The sequence below is a fragment of the Haliotis rufescens genome, unplaced genomic scaffold, assembly GCF_023055435.1.
Source record: "Haliotis rufescens isolate VD_foot unplaced genomic scaffold, xgHalRufe1.0.p SCAF_1, whole genome shotgun sequence".
In the NCBI taxonomy this organism is placed as follows: domain Eukaryota; kingdom Metazoa; phylum Mollusca; class Gastropoda; order Lepetellida; family Haliotidae; genus Haliotis; species Haliotis rufescens.
The window spans coordinates 87683890-87703806 of NW_025963779.1; the positions used below are offsets into that span (position 1 = coordinate 87683890).

A 19917-nucleotide genomic window follows, 5' to 3' on the forward strand; every position below is an offset into this window, starting at 1 on the left:
GAGGGGTACAGGTATGTGGTGTGGGGGTACAGGTACGTTGGGAGGGGTACAGGTATGTGGTGTGGGGGTATGGGAGATTGGGTGGGTTACATATATGAAGTGGGGGGGTGGGGGGGGTGAAGGTATGTGGGATGGGGGTACAGGTGCATGGTAGGGGGGTACGGGTATGTGGTGTGGGGGTACAGGTAAGGGAGATGGGGGGACAGGTATGTGGGTTTGGGGTACAAGTAAGAGAAATGGGGGGACAGGTATGTGGGGTGGGGGTAGGTGCATGGTAGGGGGGGTACAGGTAGTAGTGAGGGTACAGATAGTCTTAGATCCTTTCTGTTTTTTCCCTTCAGACCCGAGGAGACAAATATCGACAAGTTTGGGCTGAACTGGTCCGCAGTGTGGGTGAAGATGGCCTCCAGCTGGGTGTGTGTGGGTATATACACCTGGACTCTCTTCATCCCCAAGTGCTGCCCAGGGCGGAACCTGTCGTTCCCCAGACCACGCCAGGACTCAGTTGACGGCCGACATGAAGAGGAATGTCTCAATGATATGCCAAGATCTGGATCAAGGTCGTCCAATATTTCTTCAAGATCAGTCAACGAGGATCCTCGACCAGGATCTAGGATGTCCAGATCCAAATCTGCTTCCCGTGACAGGCTGAACAGACAGTCCCCTGCACGGACTCCAATCGAGGAGCGACCAAGCTCCAGATCATCTGCAGCTGCGAAGTCAAAAGACAGATACAGGTCTCCAGCAAGGACGCCTGTTGAGGACCGACCAAGTTCAAGGTCATCTAGAAGGTCAAGGTCACATTCACCAAGAAGAGATAGAGACAGACAGAGCTCAGTATGAGAGTGAGTCATGAGTATGTCCCGAGATGTTGTGATATATGTGACACTATAGGACAGACCAAGTTCAGTGTCATCAAGGGTCAAGGTCACAGTCTCCAAGAACCAATAGAGACTGGAATGAGTGTACAAGATGTTGTGATATGTAACTATTGGTGACACAAGTGTCCATGTTTTGTTTTTTATGGTATTTCATTGATCATGTTAATACCTCAATTTCTAGGTGACTCCTGTGTCCTAGAAGAATTACTTTTGATACTCAGACAACAGGTTTTGTACTAATGGCCATTGTATATTCAAATTCAGGTATTCACAATTTGTTTATGCAGCATCACAAAGAAACTATTTTTGTGTTGAACATTCGTTCCTCAACATGCACAAGTAGCCTAAAACATATGTTGTGGATCAGAATGATAAGAAGTGGCAGCTGGAATATAAACTACAAGTATATTCTCAATAGTCAACATTGTCAAGCCTTGCCAAAACATTCAGTATATACAACATGGCGTTGGTACCCATGATAACGCGAAAATGGAATCTTTGAACTTGTTAATCACCAACTCATTCATCAATGGCATGTTCATGGCTGATTCAGACAATTCTTCTTTTTTTACAATCATAGTCCTCATTTTCCGTTATTATCTCAATATGCTGATTCCAAGACTTTGTAACGTTATCAAGAGGGAGAAAGGTTTTCAGATTTTATCAGCCAATGCTTGATTTCTTTTTTATTGACATTTCATTGACGGTTTGCTTGGGAACATTTCCGAGGTCACAGTTTGGTTCTGGAGATGTCATCATTTAGTGCTTGCCACAAGTGTCCTATCTGTTGGTGAACCCTTTTCTGTTTGTATACCAAAACGGCAAAAGCCTTTGAATGCAGCAACTGTGATTGTGTTCCAGTCCTGAATCTCAGTGTGTGACACATCATAGGAAGTGGAATACAGACAGGGTAGTGGTATAACCCACCTCATTGTCCTCATTATTGTATACAGTAGAATACACTTGCATAGCAGCCCTTTTCATTCATGCAGGGCTATGAAATGGTTTTTGAAAAGACGAATATTTTGTCACCAATTTGTTCAGCATGTTCAGTAAATAATGTGTATCTTTAATCAGTTGTAACACTACCAGTTAGTCCATGTGTATGATGATGGTAGTACTGTGATGTTGGTGTACACAGTACTACAGTGAGTATTTTGTATTACAATGTTATAGTGATTAAGGTGTATTACAAAGCTACTATAGTGATTAAGGCGTATTACATTGTTATAGTGATTAAGGTGCAGGCAAAAGCTACTATAGTTATTATGGTGTATGCAATAGTTACTATAGTGATTAAGGTGTATTACAAAGTTACTATGGTGATAAGGTGGATGATAGAGACGACTGTGTAAGCTTATGATGTTCTAGGTGGTTAAGTTTCTATCCAGTCAGCAGAAATCCATGGTCCACTGACAGACTGTCACGCACACGAGTGACCCCTCGCAGGTGGTCACTTGTACGCGAGACGGGAGAGCCGTCTCGCGTCACGCTACGTCCTCTACTGGTCAGGAGCACTGACTAGCCTAGTGGTGCCTTATCAACGTAGATTCCATGTACATTCCCACTTTGTTTTAAGCCCATTCCGTATTGGTCTACTGCCAATGTGTACTTGTAAGTCTGATAACTTCCTGGGACTAGTTCCACAAAGCGGTCTTAGCGCAACGATAGTCGTAAGCCTGTGTTAAAGTATGGGAGTTACGATCATCTTAGCTAAGATCGCTTTGTGGAAGGGGACCCTGGTCCTATGTCCCGGTCCCTGTTTGGAGTGGGGCACCTTGCACCAAGATACTAACATTCCTTGAACTACACTGACCCTGACCTTTGACCTTTGTACCTTATATGTAGATTCCAGTTGTTTACATACTTTTATATGTTCATACTACTTGTAAACATGTCAGTGCAGCAGTTCTAGTGCTGAGATTATACAAATTGAATTTATGAATCCATTTCTATTTGAGAGTTACTAAGAATTATGTGCAATAAATTGCTTCTGTAGTCTCTCATCAAGAGACCATGTGAATCTTGTCATGTCTAAATGCTAACTAGTGCTTTCATTAATCATGTTTATGGTGCATGACAAACTATGTGTTTCTTGTCGAGTTGATTCTCAGAGAAGCCACATGTGTGATACCTGGGTAGGGTCAGGTAATGGGGTGGGGGGGTGGGGGGGGTGGGGTAAATTTGGACTCATCCCAGTTCAATTCAGTACAGCCAATGGGGCACGGGTGGCCCAGTTGTCAGGGGGCACTACCCTTCACTGAGTTGCATCCCTCATCACTGCCAGGGTCTGTGATTGTGGGCTCGAGTCTCAGACTCTCCCTGATTAGGATCCTGGCCAATTTAAGCTTGTTGGTTTCACCAAAGAGGTTAACGTCTGGGACCTGAAACCTTAGAACATATCTCCCACACGCCATTGTTGACAGCTTTTAGCAAGTTTAGCAACTCACTCACTCATACAACGTGCAATGGCACGTGGTGGATTGATTCTATATCCAACACACCAGCATTATATATGAGACACAAGAGAAGTGTCATTGTTGATCCAAGTGTTGTAACCCACGTTTACTATGCCACATGCAGATGGTCTGATATGTTCCTTTTGGCCATCGCCAGTCTTCCATTGCTTGTTCTAGATAACATTTTGAAAATGTTAATACCACCTAAACACTTTGTCAAAACCTGTCGATGTTTCAGAATTGGGATCAGCTGAAAATGTAGATTGTTGGTTAATGAAACAGTGTGTCTGTTGTTGCTAATATATCAGTAGAGTAGGTAAAGCATGCCACAGTGAGACCAGCCTAGGTCTAGGAAGCTGTTCTGACCTGGAATCACCACGGTGAGACCAGCATAGGTCTGGGAAGCTGTTCTAACCTGGAATCACCACGGTGAGACCAGCATAGGTCCAGGAAGCTGTTCTAACCTGGAATCACCACGGTGAGACCGGCTTAGGTCTGGGAAGCTGTTCTAACCTGGAATCACCACGGTGAGACCAGCATAGGTCCAGGAAGCTGTTCTAACCTGGAATCACCACGGTGAGACCAGCATAGGTCCGGGAAGCTGTTCTAACCTGGAATCACCACGGTGAGACCAGCATAGGTCCAGGAAGCTGTTCTAACCTGGAATCACCACGGTGAGACCAGCATAGGTCCAGGAAGCTGTTCTAACCTGGAATCACCACGGTGAGACCAGCATAGGTCCAGGAAGCTGTTCTAACCTGGAATCACCACGGTGAGACCAGCATAGGTCTGGGAAGCTGTTCTGATCGTGAATCCTAATAGTAAGGCAAGCATGGGTCTGGGAATCATTCTAGTCTGGAATCCCCGCAAGTGAGACAGCAGTATATGACCTGTATGTGTCTTGCTGTGGGAAGATGTAGAGCTCAGCATCAGGGTGGGGTGAGGAACACACATGTAGCTTGTTCACTTTGTCCAGTCAGCATTATTTTATCACTTGAGAATATGCTCTCACTGAGCCTGCTCCTCTGATCGTCTGACATTCTTTTTCTTCTGTTTGTTTGTTGGTAGTAAATAGTTGAGAATATGAGGTATAGGGATGATATTGTTGCTATGATTCAAGTGTTGTTATTTATTGTGTAGTTCCCACCAGAGGAGTTAAACCAGAACATCTCCCAGGTCTGGAAGGGTTGTATAATGGCGTATAGTTATGTCTTTGTTGTAATGATATTGCACACATTATATATATAACATGTTTTTTATCATCTTTACGCAAATATTTTTTGCTTTTTTATATTAGATATTCTTTGTTGTAGGGGGCACTTGCATGTTAGATTTTTTTATATTTGAAACTTATTGTCTTGTTTCTGTTTGTGCGTATTCTATCAGTGATGTTTTCTTGTAATGTTGTTTTACCTATCAAATAACAAACACCCCCCACAAAAAAGTCATTCTGTGATAAGTGATAACTGTTTTTTGTTGCAATTAACATGATTCGTGTTTAATTAAGAGAAATTGTTAATTGTGTTTCACTGGAACAATGAAATTGAAATATCTACTGAAGTTATCATACAGATGTGCCATAGACGTTGTGTGTTTGTCAGTATGCCGTGCTGTATTTTGGTATGGTTCTGTGTAGTGATGCACAACATGTTGACAGGTCTTGTGGACTGGCATGGCTGGTTAGATCCCTGTGCCTTGGATCAAAATGAAACAAGAAAGGGTTGTTGTGAGAACACGGGGTAGGATGTGCTTGGTTATCAGTGCCATCACACTGTGGTATATTCTAGGGGGCACCTGCACAAGGTATCTATGGCATTACCACAATTGTATGTCTTTGCTGAAGACAAAATTCGCGCTATGACTGTCGTAAGCCTATGTTAAGGTATGGGAGTTATGACCACCTTAGCGCTAAGATCGCTTTCTACATCGGCACTCATAGCTGTTGTGCAACATATAAACATATATAAACAAATATTTCCTACTTTCATCCTTCACATTGTGTTCTATTATACACATTGAGACTGATCGCTTCATCAAATGTTATTTGTCAGATGCTACATAGTGAAACCCGTTTAGTCTTGACCCTGATAATCCAGACACCCAGTATTCTGGATGATGACCACTGCGAATGTGTACAGTCATTTACATCAAGGAGTACCACTCAGTCTATCCTGAATTTTGAAATTCTCGATTCTGGTTGGTCATTAAGAGGTTCAGATCACAAGAACCACCTCTGAAACAGATGGTTTGACAGCCACATCACCACAAAAAGTAATATTAAAGAAAAGTCTTTCTTTCTCCATCATTGTCAGTAGGTATTCTGAAATCATTATTACTCTATGTACAACTATAGGTTACAACATGCAGTACATGTATGTATTATCCATTTGAAACCTGTTACCGTGTCTTCAGTTCAATAGTCCATTGAGCTGGTTGACAGGCAACCCAGCTCTACACTGTAAACACAGGAGGTTTATCCCCTAAATACTCATCATGAGTTATGAATAAGTGACAATCATGTTCTCCCAGCTTCTAAATGCCTATCAAAGACTTCTTCATTTGTTAATTTGGAAAGTTGTTAATCCTGACAATTTAAGCAGGAACATCACTGCCCAGACTTCCAGGTTTCACTGTGTACAATTAAAGTGGGGACTTCAGCCTTAAACTCAGCATTCATCACTACTCGCACCTTTTCCATAACCTGCAATGGATGAATGTTATGTGTGAAAATACGACTAAGATTGAACACAGTTTTAATAGGCTAGTGCTTTCAACTCGTACCACGTACGAGTCTCATCAGGCCATAACTGAAAAAAAAACAATCAGCATGCGCGTATGACTTCAGTACTTCAGTCAAAGAATCCCTCAGGAATAATTTATTTTACTTATGTCTTGCATCTAAAAATATACCCAAGATACACTTAAATGTGTTGAATCTCACTGTTCAATACTGTAAGTCCCGACGTGTTATAAATAACCTGGAATATATAAAATATATTGGGGAAATATACAAATCATAACGCAATGAGTTGACAATTCTTTCAGCTATGCCCGTTTGCACCTAAAGGGGCATTCACACGGTACAACTAGTGGTATACAACTTGTTGTATGCAATTAGTTGCACAAACTAAAGTTGTATACAACTCGGCATTCACACGGCGGCGAGTTGCATACAACTCGGGTCTCGCGAGATCTCTGACAAAAAGCTTGTGATTGACTTCACTATCGCTGGAATCTTGGTTGCCGAGTTTATGTTCAGACGCATTGCTTTGAAAAATCAACGCTGTGCGAGAATTGCGGTCGCGCGGTACTGGACCAACCTCTGACTTTGCAATTTAACGGACTTGTATAATATTGAATTTTTAACCCCATGATGGAAAATTAAATGTATAACGTGACACATTCGATACGAAAACGTACTTGTTTTGTGTCGAAAACACATTTTCCGTTACATGACGTCAAAACACGAGGGCGATGCCCACATGTACAAAGACAAAAAAAAACACGCAATTCCTAGTCATTGCAAAACTCAGTATCCGTCATGTCCGTGGTGAGCATCTGCTTTGGCTCAGGACAATATATTCTAGTATCTTTTTGTTTATGTGTATCTACAAAGTTCCCACACAGCTATCGATTTTAGTAACCACATCGGTTCCTTTTCTGGGACATTGAATGATTGTCATCCAAAATGTCCTGAAGACATATTTCAGATTTTGTTATGATATAGAAGAATGAACTATAAAAATCCTGAAAGTGCCCTTTGGCCAGTTGAAATCAGATACCTTAGCTTATTTCCCAATTTATAAGAAACGTTGGAATCAGTAACACAAAAAAGTAACAGTATATTACCAATTATATTCGGGTATAGTATGGAAAATTTCGATTAAAAGAACAGAATGTTGGGCTTATCACTACAACAGCTCCACAACCCCTCCACCCCCCAGCAACGCACACCCAAACCCCAACAGACCATGACCCACCTCCACCCATGAATCTCAAATGGTCGGCCCCTATTTTGAAACGCGCACCTGATGCAATCTTTAGCTGTCAATGTTCCGCCAATTAAACGTTAAAATCCAAATGTAAGACAAGTAGTTGTCCACACTTGAGTTATACATTAATAAAAATATAACGTGGCGAATTTCCTTCAGGTATACATTTACTTTAACTTAAGAAATGAAGTGCCTGTTTTATTTAACCTATCTATACAAATTTGCCACAATTAATATTTAACAATTCTCCAAAGGAAATATGTATATGCTGCAGTGTGTTACATTTACAAAGCACCTTATGGGAAGGATAACACGATGAATGTCTATGACCAAACAAACAGCTGATTATTATGAGTTTTATAAATTCTATGGCATTTTAGATTATATTAATAACAGTACTGCATACAGTGCATTATTTTGCTGGGTGAAACGATATTGAAGAGATATTCAAATTATAATTCAAGATTGAAACAGTAAACTACTTCATGAACTGAATGCGTTGTGTACTAGTTCACCCGCACCTCAAAGAAAATAACAAATATGTACAACGATGTTGATGCTGACGTATACTAATATGACATCACTACCGGTAACCTCCCGTCATAACTTAGCGAGTTCACTGATAGCAGTACGCGGAATGTTTGGAGTAGTTTTACCGTGTAACTGGGATCACATACATACATAAATGAGTCATGTAAGTTAAGTAATCAGAATCAATCTGAAATCAACAAGTTCTGTTTGTTTTTATGTTTCCATTCTCGCCTTGATACTACGTGGAAAGGCAGACCAATACCGTCGTCAGTGTGCGTGATTTTGCGTCAATCATGGCGGCACGTTGAACGATTTCTGTTGACTTTTTCCAAATAAGTATCTTGACTCTAATTATTAATTCCTCAATTCTTGCAACGATTATCGACCCATGCATATTCGTAATAAACTGAGCTAATATATGCAACAAATTGACGACCGAATCTCTCGGAATAGTAAAATGTCAAGTAAAACTAGAAGTTTGCTTTGTTTACATTTTTAAATGAGAAGGCCCACTGGTAGGTTTCAGAGCGCAGGGTTTGGTTTCACACTTGAATATTGCGGTTGATTTCATTTGGACCGTTTGTATTAGTGACTTAGACAAAATGTCAATTGATTCTTAATGGTATGATGAATTCAGAGATGTATGTATGGTAGCTGAGTGTGAAATACATGTGATGTGACAGGCATCTCGCCTGACGCGAAAAGAACCGTGATTTTGCAACGCTATCCAACATGGAGGTTCGGTCCAGAGTTTTTATATTTCGAAAACAAATATATAGGGTTATTGGAGTCTTTTCGGAATGCAGATTGGTGTTTTGACAAAGAGCAGACACCCAATGGTTTTGTAATGGAACTTCTCATGTAGCTATACGTTATTTGAATAAATAATCACATTTAGAACAGTGAATTGGTAAAATGCGAAAATGGCATTTTTTTCGTTGTACACTATTTTCAGATGTCGTTAGTGATACATATGCTTTGGCTAAAATAGTTGTTAATGGCATCATATTATAGATACTTTCCCACAGAATCTAAAACTGTGACGTGTATTTGTGTGTATGATGTATTTTAAGTTTTAGAAACGTATTATGGACCTTATCTCATCTTGGTCTACACTACAGCGAACAGTCACATAGCCATCGTCGTTTCAGATAACACCATGAACAGTTAACCAGGAGAATTAGATCGATGCAAATGTCAAAATATATAATTTGGTACAGTGGTATTCTACGTACCTACTTTTCATAGGTCCTTTATTGAGTGGTGACACTTAGGATACCGAAAACAGAGGTTACCGACGTGAATCGGAGTCGCCATTTTTGTTTACAAATTGACGTGTAAATGTCACATGATTTTCATACGCGTTTTGATTGGCTGCGTTCATACAACTTGTCGCATGAAAATAGAGCATGTCCTATTTGGTACAACTCGCGTCCAACAAGTTGCATACGTCAAAAGTTGGACCGACTTGCCCGTTCACACGATGCAATGTGTTGCATGCAACAAATTGTATACAACTAGTTGTACCGTGTGAATGCCCCTTAAATAGAACCCAGTCACAAAGATGGCGGCCAGAGTGGCACGAGTCGCTATTCGGCTTGTCCCGGAATAACACTAGTTGGTCATGAATGTGAACTCAAGTGTAATCCGGACAGCATTGTGCCCAGGATACCGGCCTCGTGATGGGGGACAGTTGGTCGGGGGCGAGGGGTGTCAATCATGTCATGTACCGTAGTTCACAAGCCACAGCACCAGCAATGTTATGCCATGGAAACTTATTGTTATACTTATATAATGTCATTGAGGTTTGTGGCGATAGGCTTTCGGTTGTAAGTCTTGTGGTAAGTGTGTTAATTTTCAGTAAGACTTTTTCATTGATTGAAATTTTTCACTTACCTGTAAACAGATTCAAGAATCCAGGAGAAACATTAATATTTGTTAATGTCAGTGGATCAAATATGATTTGACATACTGATTTTTTTCAATTCATTTTGTCTTTTATTCATTAAATGCCATCTTTCCGAGACAAGAGTGTCCACTTGCCTACATCATATCTTAGTTTCCACCATAAACATTTCAAACTTACTTCTCTTGGCTCGATCATGGCGCCACGGAATGTAGAACACGTGTTGTGTCCCTTGTGATAATAACACGATTTCCAATCAGATTGCTGTTCTTAATTGAAATCTTTGAACCATTTTGACAATATTTGTAATCACTTTATTTTTTAAATAATTTCAGTGCAAATTCAACAGGCAACAAGCATGTTGATTTTGTGAAACATTCTCTGAATGGAGTATTGATATGTGTGATAGTCCACTCATATTTCAGCACAGAAAAGTAGGCTTGAAATGGCAAAGGTGGACACTAGACTTTTAGATATGGCTTTACTCTTGTCATAGCGAGATGATTAAATGCTTGCATGGGAGGTCCTTCTTCATAATTCTGGTGCCTCTGTAGAGATTTTATGTTAAATAGTCTGGTTAGTGACCTGGCACCGAGCCTTAGTTCGTGAAGGTGGCCATGCCCAGTTAATGTGTACTATTACCCAGGAACATGGGGGACCATTATAGCACAAGAGTATTCCCACCTGTCATTTTGATGGTGACAAATTAGGCAATGTATCTTACATACCTATTTTTTTATGAAATTTGATCACAATTTTGCCTTGATTTAAATGAATGCCTCTTTTGAATATGCCTTTCAGTGAAATTTAATTTTATGAAAGCCTTTATATGAAAACTGCTGGACCTTTTTGTACTTTTAGCTTACCTGAGCCAAAGGTTCGTGTGAGTTGATGCACTGGCACACTGTCCATTATCCACCCCCTTTGCATATTTCAAACTTAAAGCATCATCTGAAACCACAATGACTATGATGCTGAAACTCCACATCTGGTTAGAATAGATCTTCAGCAACCCATACTTGCCGGAAAAGGTGACTATACTTGTCGTAAGAGGTGACTGACAGGATCGGGTGGTCAGGCTCATTGACTTGGTTGATGCATGTATCCCAACTACGTCGACTGCTGCTGCTGATGTCAATCACTGGATTGTCTGGTCCACACTTGATTATTTACAAACCGCCGTCATATAGCTGGAATATTGCTGAGTGTGGCGTAAAACAAACAAACAAACTATACATAGACATCTCAAAACACGACTGGGTATTCTGCCCTGATTTGACACAGTTCCAAATATACAGCCAATTATATACTGTGCAATATATCTCTGTATATGTATACTGCATATAGAGAGACATACAATACTGATTATTTGTTGTGTTTACTATTTTTACTTTTAGAATAATTCAAAAACTTTATCTATTTGCAGTTATCCTAAATTTCAGGTGAGCTACAGAGCCTTGTGGCGCTTTCTTTATAACACAGTTGTGTTCATGGTGTTGTTTGTATGGCATCTAACCAGTTGTCTTTGTTGGGGTTATGTCCATGTCTTAGTCAATCTTTTGTTGAAAGTACAGGTTATGTCCAGTATTATAGCTAAAATGGATAGAATTATTAACCCCCCAAGATGTTTTCCCAAATGAGCGGACCACTATTGCATGACAACAGGCCATTATCACGCCCATTGTGACGTCATAGGATAGGGATAGGGATCCCAATCAACAACTCTCTTAATGTTCCATTGTCATTATAAGTGTTCAGTGGATAAATGTTTTTATCAAAATGGGATTTCATAAAAGTCGTGACTAGACCATTTAAAATGATAAAAACGGATTACGGAAATATATTGTTGATAGTTGTGTGAAACATCTCCGACATGAGCAGTCCAACTTTTAGACAATCTCATCAAAACAGTTTAACTCTGTAAATTTGTGAAACATATCTGTTATGTAGAAACATAAAATGTACAACATAGCAAGATGTTATTTCCCATCTGTCTTATGTCACATATCTTGTTTTCTTAATCACCAAATCTATGGAGGCTTTACTACTGTCATACCTTTACCACTTCACAACCAATGCAGCAAAGACGTGTGTTTCCGAGATCTGCGAGTATTTGCCCTTCATGCTGGACATGGAATTGGTTCCTGGTTGCGGAGATCACTTCCTCCTTGTTATGTCTATGTGTGTTTTTGTAGCATCCAGATTTTGTCAATAAACCATTTGCCAACATTTTTGTTCTTCATTATAAACCTCCAGTGATGACGTCCTATTGTTCTCCAGTCAGGTTAAATCTCATAAACTGGGATGTTGTAATGTCCTGGGATTTTATAGGATATTCCAGTCATATTTGTTTCAAAATGTGTTATAATATCCCGGGTATTTTATTAATATAACTTCCGTTCAGACAACAATAAAAATTTTAAAAACAAAACAAACTTCCATTCAGATTGTAACATGTAATGAAATGTAAAATCAAATGACACAAATCACAACCTTCGTATCTGTAGCCCAGTGAGTGTACCACGAGGCTACAGAGACGCTTGTAAATGACAATACTTTTTAGAATGTCAGCAACAGATATTTTACGCCTGTTCCGTAAGGTTCATGGAAAGTATGTTTGAAACATAAAAAAGTTGTTAAATGTTGTTTTAAGTTTCTTTTTTTGTTTATAAGTTCGACAAAACACTTCCCCTTGGGTTTTATGATATTTAAGACCCTTATCTTTGGGATAAAACCTCGGGGTTGACGCCTCTTGGTTTTATCTCGCGGGTGCGGGTTTTACATATCATAGAAAACCCTCGGACTGCTTTACCAAACACTTAAATTCTGAACCTGTTTGACATTTGTTTGTTGGTTAACGCCACACTTAGCAGTGGGCTAGTGACAATCCGTTTGATTGAGATGGAGTCAAGATGTGAATGTGCCATCAATATGGTCGTATGTTAGCCTAGTGGATGTAGTATTCGCCATCCCAGGTCCCAGTTCAGAAAACTGGTATACAATGCGAGCCCTGCTCGACATGACCCCTGCCAGTGTGGCTGGGCTATTGATAAAAGCGATGCAACACCATGTTCACTCACTCATAATTTCTGAGATATGAATCGCTCAAAAGTAAAGTGGTTAGATTATTGTCATTAATACATAGTTGGGTCTCAATGGTCTTCATGGTTTTGTGGAAGGTGTTGTACCCGGACTTCAGTGTTAAATAAATTTATTGTACAAATCCTACATCATAAGCATGTGTTTATGAATCACTACTTTCAATCACAGAAATGGACGGTGCATCACATCATGGAGCACTGATGTTTGATGTTTGACACCTACATCACACATTAGAGGGACACCCGCACGCACGCACCTGCACACACACACACACACACACACACACACACACACACACACACACACTCTCTCTCTCTTTCTCTGACACTGATACACACTCACGCACGCACACATACACACACACACACACACTGATACACACATACAATCTGACACTGATACACACATACCCACTGATGCACACACACACACACAATCTGACACTGATACACACATACACTCACACACACATACACACTGATACACAATCTGACACAGATACACACTGACGCACACACACGCACGCGCGCACACACACTGATGCACACACACTGATACACATACACTGACACACACAGATACACACAGATACACACACACTGACAAACAGATACACACACATACACAAACACATACACACAGATACATACACAGACACACACTGACACACACAGATACACACACACACACACACACACACACACTGACACACACAGAGCAGTGGTGGTGTAGCCCAGTGGTTCAAGTGTTTGGTCACTATGCTGTAGATGCAGGGTTGATTCCCCACATAGGTACCCCTTGAGAGGTGTACTCGTATACCCAGTCTGTCCCTCACTGTCAGTGTCATGCAATAATCTCCCCCTTATCTTGGTTTCACAATAATCAAAGCAAACAGTTCGGCCAGGGACAGGCTTTACAACAGAACATTCACATCAGCAATGAATTCATAAAGTAGGACTTTGTCCCGAAAGAAACCTCCCTTCGTCAGAGATGAAATGTTGGTTGACAGCTGTGACAAATTTACAAAATCAGCACAAAATGTGGGATATTTGACTCTCAATCACTGTTTCAGGTCACGAAACTACTACAGCACATGTATGCAGGATGTATATAGAAAATAAACACCGTGGTCAATGCCAATAAAAAATTCATTCTTTCAGAAAATATTTTACAAAATTGACATCATACATCTTCCAGTTCACAACATATACATAATTACAAAGTAAATGCTCATTCTTCATACAAAACACGGAAATTATACAACATAACGGAATAAATATTTGATAAAAAAACTTTAATGAATGTGTTTGTCTATCTCACTGACACCAACACCGACATGCCAGTGTCAATAAACAGCTGTAATGCTGACTCAGCTTAAAATGGTTTACTATTAGACATCATCTTTCTCTCTCTAAACGAACCTAATCATTAAAATATACTGAAGAATCATTATTCCAGGCAGTAACCGCATAATACTTCCGGGAACTAAATATATACTGTGAATATGTACATCCATGGACTGACTGCCACAGTGTAATACTGGACAGGAGTGTGTATGTACGTCCATGGACTGATTGCCACAGTGTAACACTAGACTGGAGTGTGTATGTACATCCATGGTCTGTTTGCCACAGTGTAACACTAGACAGGAGTGTGTATGTACATCCATGGACTGACTGCCTCAGTGTAACACTAGACAGGAGTGTGTATGTACATCCATGGACTGACTGCCTCAGTGTAACACTAGACTGGAGTGTGTATGTACATCCATGGACGGTCTGCCTCAGTGTGACACTAGACAGGACTGTGCATGTACATCCATGGTCTGACTGTTACAGTGTAACACTAGACAGGAGTGTGTATGTACATCCATGGACAGACTGCCACAGTGTAACACTAGACAGGAGTGTGTATGTACATCCATTGACTGTTTGCCACAGTGTAACACTAGACAGGAGTGTGTATGTACATCCATGGTCTCTTTGCCTCAGTGTAACACTAGACAGAGTGTGTATGTACATCCATGGACTGTCTGCCACAGCGTAACACTAGACAGGAGTGTGTATGTACATCCATGGACAGACTGCCACAGTGTAACACTAGACAGGAGTGTGTATATCCATCCATTGACTGTTTGCCACAGTGTAACACTAGACAGAGTGTGTATGTACATCCATTGACTGACTGCCACAGTGTAACACTAGACAGGAGTGTGTATGTACATCCATGGACAGACTGACACAGTGTAACACTAGACAGGAGTGTGTATGTCCATCCATTGACTGTTTGCCACAGTGTAACACTAGACAGGAGTGTGTATGTCCATCCATTGACTGTTTGCCACAGTGTAACACTAGACAGAGTGTGTATGTACATCCATTGACTGACTGCCACAGTGTAACACTAGACAGGAGTGTGTATGTACATCCATGGACTGACTGCCACACTAGACAGGAGTGTGTATGTACATCCATGGACTGACTGCCTCAGTGTAACACTAGACAGGAGTGTGTATGTATATCCATGGACGGATTATCACAGTGTAACACTAGACAGGAGTGTGTATGTACATCCATGGACTGTTTGCCACAGTGTAACACTAGACAGAGTGTGTATGTACATCCATGTACTGACTGCCTCAGTGTGACACTAGACAGGACTGTGCATGTACATCCATGGTCTGACTGTCACAGTGTAACACTAGACAGGAGTGTGTATGTACATCCATGGACTGACTGCCACAGTGTAACACAAGACAGGACTGTGTATGTACATCCATGGACTGACTGCCACAGTGTAACACTAGACAGGAGTGTGTATGTACATCCATGGACTGACTGCCACAGTGTAACACTAGACAGGAGTGTGTATGTACATGCATGGACTGATTGCCTCAGTGTAACACTAGACAGGAGTGTGTATGTACATCCATGGACTGACTGCCTCAGTGTAACACTAGACAGGAGTGTGTATGTACATCCATGGACTGACTGCCTCAGTGTGACACTAGACAGGACTGTGCATGTACATCCATGGTCTGACTGTCACAGTGTAACACTAGACTGGAGTGTGTATGTATATCCATGGACTGACTGCCACAGTGTAACACTAGACAGGAGTGTGTATGTACATCCATGGACTGACTGCCTCAGTGTGACACTAGACAGGAGTGTGCATGTACATCCATAGTCTGACTGTCACAGTGTAACACTAGACTGGAGTGTGTATGTACATGCATGGACTGACTGCCTCAGTGTAACACTAGACAGGAGTGTGTATGTACATCCATGGACTGACTGCCACAGTGTAACACTAGACAGGAATGTGTATGTACATGCATGGACTGCTTGCCTCAGTGTAACACTAGACAGGAGTGTGTATGTACATCCATGGACTGTTTGCCACAGTGTAACACTGGACAGGAGTGTGTATGTACATCCATGGACTGACTGCCAGAGTGTAACACTAGACAGGAATGTGTATGTACATGCATGGACTGCTTGCCTCAGTGTAACACTAGACAGGAGTGTGTATGTACATCCATGGACTGTTTGCCACAGTGTAACCCTAGACTGGAGTGTGTATGTACATCCATGGACTGACTGCCACAGTGTAACACTAGACAGGAGTGTGTATTTACATCCATGGTCTGTTTGCCTCAGTGTAACACTGGACAGAGTGTGTATGTACATCCATGGACTGACTATCACAGTGTAACACTAGACAGGAGTGTGTATGTACATCCATTGACTGACTGCCTCAGTGTAACACTAGACTGGAGTGTGTATGTACATCCATGGACTGACTGCCTCAGTGTAACACCAGACAGGAGTGTGTATGTACATCCATGGATTGACTGCCTCAGTGTTACACTAGACAGGAGTGTGTATGTACATCCATGGATTGACTGCCTCAGTGTAACACCAGACAGGAGTGTGTATGTACATCCATGGATTGACTGCCTCAGTGTTACACTAGACAGGAGTGTGTATGTACATCCATGGATTGACTGCCACAGTGTAACAATAGACTGGAGTGTGTATGTACATCCATGGACTGTTTGCCACAGTGTAACACTATACAGGAGTGTGTATGTACATCAATGGACCGACTGCCACACTAGACAGGAGTGTGTATGTACATCCATGGTCTCTTTGCCTCAGTGTAACACTAGACAGAGTGTGTATGTACATGCATGGACTGACTGCCTCAGTGTCACACTAGACAGGAGTGTGTATGTACACCCATGGACTGTTTGCCACAGTGTAACACTAGACAGGAGTGTGTATGTACATCAATGGACCGACTGCCACACTAGACAGGAGTGTGTATGTACATCCATGGACTGTTTGCCACAGTGTAACACTAGACAGGAGTTCGTATGTACATCCATGGACTGACAATCACAGTGTAACACTAGACAGGAGTGTGTATGTACATCCATGGTCTGTTTGCCACAGTGTAACACTAGACTGGAGCGTGTATGTGCATCCATGGACCGACTGCCACAGTGTAACACTAGACAGGAGTGTATGTACATCCATAGACTGACTGCCACAGTGTAACACTAGACAGGAGTTCGTATGTACATCCATGGACTGACAATCACAGTGTAACACTAGACAGGAGTGTGTATGTACATCCATGGTCTGTTTGCCACAGTGTAACACTAGACTGGAGTGTGTATGTGCATCCATGGACTGACTGCCTCAGTGTAACACTAGACTGGAGTGTTTATGTACATCCATGGACTGTTTGCCACAGTGTAACACTAGACAAGAGTTCGTATGTACATCCATGGACTGACAATCACAGTGTAACACTAGACAGGAGTGTGTATGTACATCCATGGACTGCCTGCCACAGTGTAACACTAGACTGGAGTGTGTATGTACATCCATGGACTGACTGCCACAGTGTAACACTAGACTGGAGTGTTTATGTACATCCATGGACTGTTTGCCACAGTGTAACACTAGACAGGAGTGTGTATGTACATCCATGGTCTGTTTGCCACAGTGTAAGACTAGACAGGAGTGTGTATGTACATCCATGGTCTGTTTGCCACAGTGTTACACTAGACAGAGTGTGTATGTACATCCATGGACTGACTGCCTCAGTGTAACACTAGACTGGAGTGTGTATGTACATCCATGGACTGACTGCCTCAGTGTGACACTTGACAGGACTGTGCATGTACATCCATGGTCTGTTTGACACAGTGTAACACTAGACTGGAGCGTGTATGTACATCCATGGACTGACTGCCTCAGTGTAACACTAGACTGGAGTGTGTATGTACATCCATGGACTGACTGCCTCAGTGTGACACTAGACAGGACTGTGCATGTACATCCATGGTCTGTTTGACACAGTGTAACACTAGACAGGAGTGTGTATGTACATCCAGGGCTGTTTGCCACAGTGTAACACTAGACAGGAGTGTGTATGTACATCCGTGGACTGACTGCCTCAGTGTTACACTAGACAGGAGTGTGTATGTACATCCATGGACTGACTGCCTCAGTGTAACACCAGACAGGAGTGTGTATGTACATCCATGGATTGATTGCCTCAGTGTTACACTAGACAGAGTGTGTATGTACATCCATGGATTGACTGCCACAGTGTAACAATAGACTGGAGTGTGTATGTTCATCTATGGACTGTTTGCCACAGTGTAACACTATACAGGAGTGTGTATGTACATCAATGGACCGACTGCCACACTAGGCAGGAGTGTGTATGTACATCCATGGTCTCTTTGCCTCAGTATAACACTAGACAGAGTGTGTATGTACATGCATGGACTGACTGCCTCAGTGTAACACTAGACAGGAGTGTGTATGTACATCCATGGACTGTTTGCCACAGTGTAACACTAGACAGGAGTGTGTATGTATATCAATGGACCGACTGCCACACTAGACAGGAGTGTGTATGTACATCCATGGACTGTTTGCCACAGTGTAACACTAGACAGAGTGTGTATGTACATCCATGGACTGACTGCCTCAGTGTAACACCAGACAGGAGTGTGTATGTACATCCATGGATTGATTGCCTCAGTGTTACACTAGACAGAGTGTGTATGTACATCCATGGATTGACTGCCACAGTGTAACAATAGACTGGAGTGTGTATGTACATCCATGGACTGTTTGCCACAGTGTAACACTATACAGGAGTGTGTATGTACATCAATGGACCGACTGCCACACTAGGCAGGAGTGTGTATGTACATCCATGGTCTCTTTGCCTCAGTGTGACACTAGACAGAGTGTGTATGTACATGCATGGACTGACTGCCTCAGTGTAACACTAGACAGGAGTGTGTATGTACATCCATGGACTGTTTGCCACAGTGTAACACTAGACAGGAGCGTGTATGTATATCAATGGACCGACTGCCACACTAGACAGGAGTGTGTATGTACATCCATGGACTGTTTGCCACAGTGTAACACTAGACAGAGTGTGTATGTACATGCATGGACTGACTGCCTCAGTGTAACACTAGACTGGAGTGTGTATGTACATCCATAGACTGTTTGCCACAGTGTAACACTAGACAGGAGTTCGTATGTACATCCATGGGCTGACTGCCTCAGTGTAACACTAGACAGGAGTGTGTATGTACATCCATGGACTGACTGCCTCAGTGTAACACTAGACAGGAGTGTGTATGTACATCCATGGACTGATTGCCTCAGTGTAACACTAGACAGGAGTGTGTATGTACATCCATGGACTGTTTGCCACAGTGTAACACTAGACAGGAGTGTGTATGTACATCAATGGACCGACTGCCACACTAGACAGGAGAATGTATGTACATCCATGGAATGTTTGCCACAGTGTAACTCTAGACAGAGTGTGTATGTACATCCATGGACTGACTGCCTCAGTGTAACACTAGACTGGAGTGTGTATGTACATCCATGGACTGACTATCACAGTGTAACACTAGACAGGAGTGTGTATGTACATCCATGGTCTGACTGTCACACTGGACAGGAGTGTGTATGTACATCCATGGACTGTTT

General features: G+C 41.7%; 1 protein-coding gene across 2 annotated transcripts in view; it reads left to right on the forward strand.

Annotated features, from left to right (window-relative positions):
- The window catches only part of LOC124147066 (serine incorporator 5-like), a 32681-nt gene extending 29660 nt beyond the window's left edge, over positions 1-3021 (forward strand). For both annotated transcript variants that reach the window (XM_048402962.1, XM_048402961.1), the window contains exon 13: positions 342-3021. In XM_048402962.1, coding sequence (XP_048258919.1) covers positions 342-843 — 502 coding nt within the window. In that variant the 3' untranslated portion in view covers positions 844-3021. The remainder of the gene's footprint in view (positions 1-341) is intronic.
- Positions 3022-19917: the final 16896 nt, after the last annotated feature.